This window comes from Plasmopara halstedii (genome assembly GCF_900000015.1).
Source record: "Plasmopara halstedii genome assembly, contig: Scaffold_1343, whole genome shotgun sequence".
In the NCBI taxonomy this organism is placed as follows: domain Eukaryota; phylum Oomycota; class Peronosporomycetes; order Peronosporales; family Peronosporaceae; genus Plasmopara; species Plasmopara halstedii.
In genome coordinates this window covers 581,013-590,640 of record NW_020188258.1, presented here as the reverse complement: position 1 = coordinate 590,640, position 9,628 = coordinate 581,013, and the positions used below count along the sequence as shown (strand labels likewise).

At 45.1% G+C, this 9,628-nt stretch overlaps 4 protein-coding genes across 4 annotated transcripts in view; 3 read left to right on the top strand and 1 right to left on the bottom strand.

The window, feature by feature from the left end:
• Positions 1-1,123: 1,123 nt before the first annotated feature.
• On the top strand, positions 1,124-1,945 carry PHALS_01138 (hypothetical protein F443_04207; the record flags this gene model as incomplete). Its single annotated transcript, XM_024730944.1, has 1 exon — positions 1,124-1,945. The coding sequence occupies one exon, from the start codon at positions 1,124-1,126 to the stop codon at positions 1,943-1,945; it is 822 nt and encodes a 273-aa protein (XP_024581171.1).
• A 1,195-nt stretch (positions 1,946-3,140) lies between these two features.
• PHALS_01137 (myosin-like protein) lies at positions 3,141-7,139 on the top strand (the record flags this gene model as incomplete). Its single annotated transcript, XM_024730943.1, has 1 exon — positions 3,141-7,139. One exon carries the CDS (start codon positions 3,141-3,143, stop codon positions 7,137-7,139), a length of 3,999 nt encoding a protein of 1,332 aa, XP_024581170.1.
• Positions 7,140-7,270: 131 nt separating this feature from the next.
• On the bottom strand, positions 7,271-8,799 carry PHALS_01136 (Thioredoxin, nucleoredoxin and related proteins; the record flags this gene model as incomplete). The annotated part of the gene is made up of 5 exons (XM_024730942.1): positions 7,271-7,351; positions 7,443-8,056; positions 8,213-8,560; positions 8,654-8,670; positions 8,774-8,799. 5 exons carry the CDS (start codon positions 8,797-8,799, stop codon positions 7,271-7,273), a joined length of 1,086 nt encoding a protein of 361 aa, XP_024581169.1.
• A 420-nt stretch (positions 8,800-9,219) lies between these two features.
• Positions 9,220-9,628, top strand: part of PHALS_01135 (uncharacterized protein) — a gene marked incomplete at both ends in the record, with an annotated part of 509 nt that continues 100 nt past the window's right edge. Inside the window, 2 exons of the mRNA XM_024730941.1 lie at positions 9,220-9,403; positions 9,469-9,626. Coding sequence (XP_024581168.1) covers positions 9,220-9,403; positions 9,469-9,626 — 342 coding nt within the window. The remainder of the gene's footprint in view (positions 9,404-9,468; positions 9,627-9,628) is intronic.

The window sequence follows — 9,628 nt, the reverse complement described above, 5'->3', positions numbered from 1 at the left end:
TGCAGTCACACCATGCACATCTTGTGTGACACACACCCCTGTTACCAGGGTACGTGTAACTCCGTTACAACACGTTCTACCAATGTTCCGTGCACTTTGCACAGAAAAAGCTATGAATCTCACACTTCACGCGAGCAATTTATGAAAATCAGGTTCGTGCGTTCAAGCCAGGAGCTGATCAGTGAGCCTCTCACAGAAAACGATACTGTTATCTCGCTCTGCTGTGTTAACAGTTTAGATATCTTAGAAATAATTATGGTTATACTAGCACTAAATACATGCGTCTTAATATCTCTCTTAAGAAAATTGTCTTTCTATTATGAAGTGCGCCTAGCAATCTAGGTGCTCTCCTTTCCGTGTTCTGTTATTTTTATAATATATTTGTGTGCTTATGAATGCTCACAAATCCTCCGATTGTTATGTTTACCTCGTACAACTGTACCGTGTTGTATTAAACACAATGTGTAAGGGCTGTGTAAAGGTCAAATACACAAAATTGAAGTTACGTTACCTCGATACAGTCTTCATTCCGCGCTCACCTAAGAAAACGAGAATAGTCTCGTTACATGCAGGACACAGCCTCCTATTCGAGGGGGCGTGGAAGTTAGAGACTCTACTGTGTCGAAGAGGATGGCCTTCATCAGGGTGGGGAGAAAGAGTGAAATTCTTAGCTTCTGAACAGCGCAGTGGTATTTGAAGACGGAAGTACCAGCTCTTTAACAGAATAGACAGAAAGGTTTATTGCGAGGTTGTCGTGTCTCAGTAGCCTGTCCTTGCCCACTGGAAAATGAACGATATTTATTGCTTTCTTTCCGGAGTCAATGAGACCCAGCACTCGATGGAGCAACGCTCTGTAAGCGTAGTGGGCTTACGTCCTATTGAGAAGTCCTGTGGCGTCGTCCACTTACGTACGACACGCGACTATTGAAGACAATGAGCGTACCGATTGCAATTACTGTATCTGTGCGCCACCGACGGGGCAATTATTGGGGTCAAAATTTTTGACTGAAAGTGATAGTCTGAATAAAAGCTGAACGACTATCATATTCAAGAGGTGACAGATTTTTGCTAAAAATGACTCCCTTCATATGTTATACATGTATTCTCAAAATTTCTTTTCGCAATGGCTGGTGCTGCAAATGTAGCAGAGGAGTCGCTATCAGAGTATCTGACCCGCTTTTGGCGCGCAAATGCATCTATCTTTATGCGTTGGTTCCTATCACTACCGTACGCTGGTCAACTCTCGATTTTGCGAAACGCATCGCCCGATATTCCGCTGTCGTATGATCCCAAGGAGTCGCGCCCGGAGGCCACGCAACTTCTGACGCCGGAACTAACGATCAGGGCGTTACTGGAAGAAAATGGCAAGGTATTGCTGCGGCTTATGAATGCACGTGCCACTAGAACTGATCAGTGTAGCCGCCACGACTTGCTGTACCTTGCGTCGCTGCGTGCTTCTGGTGTTATGCCTACGTTCTCAGGCGATACGTTCATGCATGTCTCCTTGGCATTTATTGATTTAGCAGATCCGGAGTATAAAGTGCAGTCTCTTTTGCCTTCAGCATCTCGTGAAGTTATTGAAGAAAAAAAGGGATTGATCAAACAGGGTAAACTCATGGAAGCGGACGTATGGCTTACGTTGCAGATGCGGCAACAAGTGATTTTGACGTTGCTTACAAATGTGGCACATACGTTCGAAAGTATGTTCCTGAAACAAAACATGATTGGAGACGTCAGTGAAGCTAAAGTTGGCTGTCGATTTTGTGGTGCGTCGACGCGGAAGATTGAAAGTGCAGAGAGCGCTTCAACCTTGCTACAGTGTTCCTGCGAAACAGCGTTTTACTGCTGTAAAGATCATCAAAAAGAAGACTGGATGAATCACAAAACTCTCTGTAAGAGCATACGTAAGGACGCTAATAGTGCGAAGAGTGTGGAAGCGAAGTAATAATCGCGCGGCCTGAAATTAAAATATGTAGTTTCTGTTTCATTGCAGCCTTAAGATATGGATTGCAATTTGTGACTCATGATTTATATAGACAGCATTTTTTATCATTTTACAAGACAATAAACAATAATTTATTGAAGTTGTGAGCCATTAAAACTTGGTGAGTAAATTACGATTAACAAAAAAGTTGTGCGACGTCATGTGTCGAGAATCGTGAAGTGCTTCTATCTTAATTTAAAATTCTTATGCATCATAGATGTACCCTTTAAATGAGCATCAATGAAAATATGAGATACTGGACTGCTAGTGCTAGCTTCATGTCCAAAGAAGCGACATTGACAGACTGAACTCAAAGTCAGGAGGAGACTTGTTCCATGCCATATGATGTGGACGTGCTAAAGCTCGCGCTTGTCGTACATAACGACATACATTGCTATCAATCTTGTCATCCAACGATCGCACTTCGACTTTATGCGAAACGTAGTTCGTTATCAGGTTCGTGCACTAGTGAGCGGGAAAGATCATTCTAACGAATAAAAGTTGACAAAACATTATAATGGAGTTATATTGTGACAAAGGGTCGAGTTTGTAAATCAATAACTTGCAAGATTATAGTCACGAATCGTATGTGCACACTTTCACATTATCATGCGCATGCCGAAGTGCGCGATGTCGTTGCACGTGTGCTAGTTGATGGCATATAAGCGTCGACGACAGGCGAGAGACACAGCATGTCGTCATCGTTACTCGTAATGGTGCAGAAGAGCGCTAAAAGGACTGATTACAAAGGTAATTAATTATGCCCAGCCTGTCGCCCCAACCCACAGTCTGCTCATCCGAACGATTACTGCAGTATCGTTTCTAATCATAGCCCAAGACCGGGTGACGATAAGGTTTAAAACAACGTTTCAATTGGCTAAATTCTATCCCAGTTTGCTTCATCATGTGTCAAGTTGTGCTGCATACGCAAGGGTTGGGGTTGTCTATCTTTTTCATGCTGCTGTAAATGTCAAATCGCGACCACTGCTAACCTTCCCTTCGTAAGCACGAGCGTGGACTTTTGCGTGCTCCCTACGCCTTTTACGAGCGAGTCTCGGATATTGACAAGTGATTATTGGGCTATTGAGTACGGGGAAATATTAGATTATAACTTGACGAGTGAAGAAATTTATCTTGACATTACGAGACAACAGCCATGGAAGTCGGTGCCCCTGTGTGGGTATTGGACCGCGAGATTTGGCATGAGGCAGTTGTTAACGCGCCTGCAGATAAATCAACAGGACTTGTAGACTGCATTATTGAACCTGAATTAGATGACGAACACCTTGCAATTTCTGAAGGTGACGACGTTGTGTCTGACACGAAGAAGGGATTGACACCACAACGGCGCGTTTCACGACAAAATTCCATGCGACGGTCGGTATCAATTCAAGCAGAGTTCGTACTACCTCGCAGTCAAGGAGAGCACTACCACGCGGTACAGGATCTGACAAAGCTCGTGCATCTCCACGAACCTGCAATTCTACATGTGCTCAAACGGCGATTTTTTCATGGAGAGATTTATACTAGTACAGGACAGATTCTTGTGGCGATGAATCCATTTCGACGGCTGTCCATGTACTCGGATGATATTAAAGAGCGTTACTATGAACTTGGTGGGAATACAGAAGCAAACAAATGTAATATTCCTCCTCATGTGTACTCAGTCGCCGATCAAGCTTTTCGAACGATGCTGATACCACAATCGAATAATAAAAAGACAGATCAGACTATCTTGGTGAGTGGCGAGAGTGGTGCTGGGAAGACAGAGACCACAAAGTTGATCATGAATTATTTGGCCTTTGTCTCCACCAAGCGCTCGCGGCGTCCAATTTGCTCAAATAATGGCGATCAGACAACAATTCATGACCGTGTTCTGGAATCAAACCCAATTTTAGAGGCGTTTGGCAATGCGAGAACTACGCGAAATAACAACTCGAGTCGCTTTGGTAAGTTCATTAAGCTTGGATTTACTTGTTCAGGCGAGATGTTAGGCGCATCTATCTCCACATATTTGCTGGAGCGCGTTCGCTTAGTCTCTCAAGGAAAGGGCGAGCGCAACTATCATGTGTTTTACGAAATGTGTAGTGGTAGCTCGGCTTCTGAACGTCAGGAATTGGCATTGCGAGATGTGCAGGAATATGCGTACTTAAATCAATCTGAATGTTATGAGCGTCTCGATGGTGTTGATGATGCCGAGTCGTATCACGTAACACGACGAGCCATGTCAAGTATTGGGATGAAACCGGATGAACAGCTGAATGTGATGAAAATCGTTTCGGCAGTGCTTCATCTGGGTAACGTATGTTTCACTACTGCTACACATAATGGTGGAAAGGATGACGCCTCAGTGGTGAATGTGGAAGAATGTGGGGATAATATCTCGGCCATTTGTGCGCTTCTTGGTGTAGAAGAGGAGGTTTTGCGCAATACTTTATGTACTAAGAAAATTAAGGCTGGGGCCGAGTTCATCACGACTTGTTTACCAGTGGCACAAGCACTTTCCACGCGAGATTCTGTGGTCAAGACGCTATATTCTAATCTATTTAACTGGCTCGTGGACCGTATTAATAGGAGTATCGAGTACAAGGAAGAAGCGGGTGGTAGTCAGTTCATCGGTGTTGTAGATATCTTTGGTTTTGAGATTTTTGATAAGAATCGTCTGGAGCAACTGTGTATCAATTATGCAAACGAGAAGCTACAGCAATTGTTTGGCAGGTTTGTGTTTCGAATGGAGCAGGACCAGTATGTTGCCGAGGAAATCCCGTGGCAATTTGTTGACTATCCCAACAATGATGTTTGTGTGGCACTTATTGAAAAGCGACATACTGGTGTGTTTTCGATATTGGACGAGCAGTGTCTGATCCCGCGCGGAAATGATGAAAAGCTGGCGAACAAATACTACGAGTGTCTTGACAAGCACGAGAGCTTTTCAGTGACTAAATTGCAGCGAGCAAAGGGTCAGTTTGTGATTCACCACTATGCTGGGAACGTCTGCTACATAACAGATGGCTTTTGTGAAAAGAACAAAGACCACATGCATACAGAAGCAATGGATTTGCTGCGTACATCAAAGTTTGAATTTGTACGAGCATGCTTCGAGAACAGTGTGAATGGTGCGGACAGCTCAAGCCCAAAAAACGGTAAGGTGGATGCACGCAGCAGCGATGGAAGTCGTCGTCGATCTGGTGGCATCTTGTCATCTACTGTCGTCGCCCAGTTTAAAAGCCAGCTCAGCTTGCTATTAGAGGTGTTAAATAGCACAGAACCTCACTTTATTCGGTGCATAAAACCAAATGATCAAGCCAGCGCATCACAATTTGAACAAAAGCGTTTGCTGGAACAACTTCGTTGCAGTGGTGTTTTGGAAGCTGTAAAAATTTCTCGTAGCGGCTACCCTGTGCGTTTTCCTCATGAAGTATTTATCAAAACGTACAGCTGTATTCTATCCCAGGTACCGACTTCACAGGGACATTTGGCGAAGGAAGTGGCGCTGGAAATGGTAAATAAGCTTACGACAATGCTCAATGTAGTAACAAATGCGAAACACCCTCCTTTCCAAGTGGGAAAGACGAAGGTCTTTTGTCTTCTCGAGGCGCATCAAGCCCTAGGAGCTGCTCGATCAAAAGCTCTGTATAAGTCCGTGATAACATTACAGCGGTATTGTCTTGGGTACTCAAAGCGGTCTCGATATCAGCGAAAGCGTCGATCCAGTATCCGGATTCAGACGACTTGGCGGTCATGGTCGTGCTGGCACTGGTACCAAGGTTTTATTCGTCGAAAACGAGCTGCAGTGAAGCTGCAATGCACAATACGTGGATTTTTAGCTCGGCGGCAACTTAAGCGAATCCACGCAGTTACTATTATCCAATCGTTTGTTCGTGGGTGGCTTGTTCGGCGTGAATATTCCGCCAATACATTGAGTTTTGAGCATGACGTGTCGTACGTGGGCACATTGGACGATCGCAGCACCTCACCGAGTTCAGTCTCTCTCTCTGAGTCCATTTCAAAGGATCGAAAGAATACGACCATTTCGTTCCAGAGCTCAGTGTGCACTAGTGAGTACTCTGACACGGCCAGCATCCAAAGCGAATCTCGAACATCCTCACGGAAAAAGCAGCTTGAAGAGTATGAGCCTCCTATGCGGATCCAAAATGAGTACGAAATTGTCTGGGAGTGTGGTCTTTTAGGCTTGTACTTTGAAAGCGATCCTGTCTCCGGGATGCCAATTGTGCGTCGTGTTCACGAAAGTTTAAGCAACTGTGCTGATATTTTTGAGGTTTCGCGAGGTGACGTGCTTCTTGCTGTCGGAAAAGTGAAGGTGAAAAAAGGCGACATTCGTCGTATTTTGACGCTTTTGCAAGAAGTCCAGAAGCCAGTGCGTCTGCATTTCTTTCGTAATCCGACCGAATCGTTTCGTCTTCGATCTGGATCGATTGAACTCTTGGGAGAAGAAGATTACGAAGTTTTATGGAAGGAAGGTGTGCCACTTGGTCTAGGCTTCCGGCCCGACCCAAACACTGGATATCCATGTGTGCTGCAATCCCAAGGCAATCAGCAGCTGCCTGGCATGTTTAATGTGCGTGCAGGTGATCATTTGGTCTTTATAAACGAATTTTCGACCCAAGGCGTGCGTTTTCAAAAGGTGATTGACATTTTAGAGAGCGGACCTCGACCTGCTGTGCTGCGCTTCCGTCATACGGATGTTGTGGAAGACCTGAATCAGCAGCTTGACCAGACAATTTCGCTAAATACTTCCGTAATGTCGAACCCGCAGGATGATTCAAATTCGTTGGGAATGTCACGCCTGATGCGTCCGACACGTGTGAGTATGAATCCAAAGCATGATCATTCGCTGTACTACATAACTTGGAAAGAAGAGGACGGCCCGCTCGGGATAGTCGTCAAGCAGGAAAGCACTAGTTTTCATCCTCGTGTAATTAATGTCAAAAGCGAGGGAGCCGTAACGCGCGAATCACAAAAGAATCGTGTGGAGATTGGTGACGTTTTGCTGAGTATCAACAATAACAACATCAGCAAGATGGGTTTTGGGGCAGCAATGAAGCTGCTTCAAACAGGACCTAAGCCGCTTCTTCTAATGTTTCAGCGTCCAAGAACGTCTTTGGATCTATCGGCAAGGACCTGCAACTTGTAGAAACTATATATCAGTTTTGAAATAGCAAACGATTATGACAAGTTCCAATCTCACGACGGTCGCCACCCCACATGACGTGCCGCACGCCTTCGAGAACCTAACGTAAGGACTGTATTTTCGTAGTGGAACATTTACGTTGCGGTCTCCGTCAATCTTGACCGCCTTGAAGTGTAGGTTTGTTTTAAGAAAGCCGAGTATTCAGTAATCCTACTCTGTTCACAATATCTCAGTATAATGGTTATTATTTACTGACAGTAGTAATACTTTACTAAGCTAAAATCTTCAATATTACTCTTTGTTTACCTGGCGAAGATGAGCCAAAATGCCATCAATGTCATCAACATGGTCTGTGATAAAGTGACGTCCCTCACGTTCTACTACTTCACCCCTCTCGTTAAAAAAAATCAGCGTCGGGACTGTCTTGATGCCAAACTTTTCGCACAGCTCGAGCTTGAGATCACGGCGCTTGTATGGCAGTGCGATCCAAGGCATTTCATCGTAATACTCTGTGAACTTTGCTTCTTCCTTGTCGGACGATATGAAGATAATTTCAACGTCATCATGGCCAGCCTTCTTAATATTGTTGTATACAATGTCCAGAAGAGGCGTGAACTTTCGGCATGGTGGGCAGTAGGAACCGCTAAAGTAAAAGCCGATGATTTTCTTGCCATCTAGCGCTTGTGAGGTTGACACTACTTCGCCGCTTTTAAGCATGAGTTCGTTCTGCAACAAGGAATCCATTACGTAGGATCTGTCGGGTAAACAACTGAGCGACTGGTAATCTAATGTGAAAATGTCAACGATAGAAGCGTCTTCAGGGATAAGATATGACAACTTTTGGTGTACAGACATAATTGGGTTAATCACACCAGTTACATTTATATTTGCAAGTAACACATACTTGCACTTATTCCACGCTACAACATATGCATAAAAGAGTCGCCATAACGCGTATGCTTCTTTGTCCTCTCTTCATCGCCAAAAATCGTCGCTACTACTTTCGCTACCGCTTAGCACATAATTCCATTGCCATGTTATGACGTGACGCAGCACAAAATTGCACGCTCTTTAACAGTAATAGAATCCACCCCATGTTCGACCGAAGAAGCAGCTTGGACCATAGATGGAGCGACCAAAAGAGTTCCAATATCCGATCGGATAGCGCCAGCCGTAACGGAATCCTCCACGGTACGGATAAGTGTAACGCCACCGGTACGTGATTCCACCCGTCGGAATAAATCCACCACCGCCGCTGACAAACTGCTCCAACTGCTTGCTATTCGATGGCACGGGCTCTTTTTCATCAATCAAAGTCACACCTGGCGGGAGTTGCTCCGCAAGGTTGTTCTCTTTGGCTGCTGGGTCGTTCTCTTTAGTCGCAACCGTTGTGGAGTCATCAGCTTGAGCGCAGCTCAGCATAGCTACTAGCACAACCATCAAAAGAGTAACAAAACGCTTAATCATGGTAACAGATATTCTTCGGTTTGAGTGGACTGAGCAAAATGCCGAATGACCTTGATTCACACACTTGCTATTCCCCGACAAGGCAGTTGGAAATTAGTTTGCATTGTAGAAGCAGATTCCTGGGACCCGCAAAGAAAAAAGGTGGTCAGACATTTGATGTCAGTACGTACGCCGCCACTCTCGTCGCAGACGCCATGTACACTTTCGTTTGTACAGTTGGGTGAGATCTCGGAACTACTTAAAATTATCTACTAGATTGTCTTCCCTAACCAGCCTCAGACCTTGAACATCAATCAGTGTGCGTCAATTGGCCGCAATTCCATGTCTGATTATGATTTTATCTACTATATACTACATATATTGTAGTTATGTGTGGCTGTACATAACCTTTAACATGGCGCGGAACTGACTGACGCTGTTGTTGCTGATATCGAAAATGTTGTTGCTTTGCGAGATGCGGTGAAAGAGGAGTACAAAGACAGTCATTCCGCAGGGATTGCTGCGTCCAACCTCACAGGGTTCGACGCGAACGGTGTGACGATGGATTTGCAGGCTTCGTTGGCAGCGATAGATGAGGCAAAACACTTCTCGTGCGAGTACGTCACACAAAACCACAATGCGCTTTGACTCACGCATTGTGGTTTTGCCGGCGTGGCGTGATGTTGACCTGCTGCAGTACGCGAAGTTAATGAACTGGGTTGTTGATTCTGGTCTACGCAAGATCAAGCGGCATAAGACACCAGTGGCCAAACTTGTTAAGGAGCAGTACTTCTATAGTAGCGGCAGTTTGCGCGGGTTCTGTAAGAACGGAGCTCGCTTGAAGAGCGTGTATTGAGAGACTGCTGTGCCGTGGGAATTGATCAAGCGTTTGAGTTGGTGTACGACTATGGTGGGGGACAAAGCAAGAGCCAATTGGATCGTTTCCAGCGTCACTACGTCACTGACTGCAACCGAGAAGTGGAATACCATGACAGTCGATGGGAAGCTATCTGTGGATTTTGGATATGTGCTGAGCCAGTTGGGGT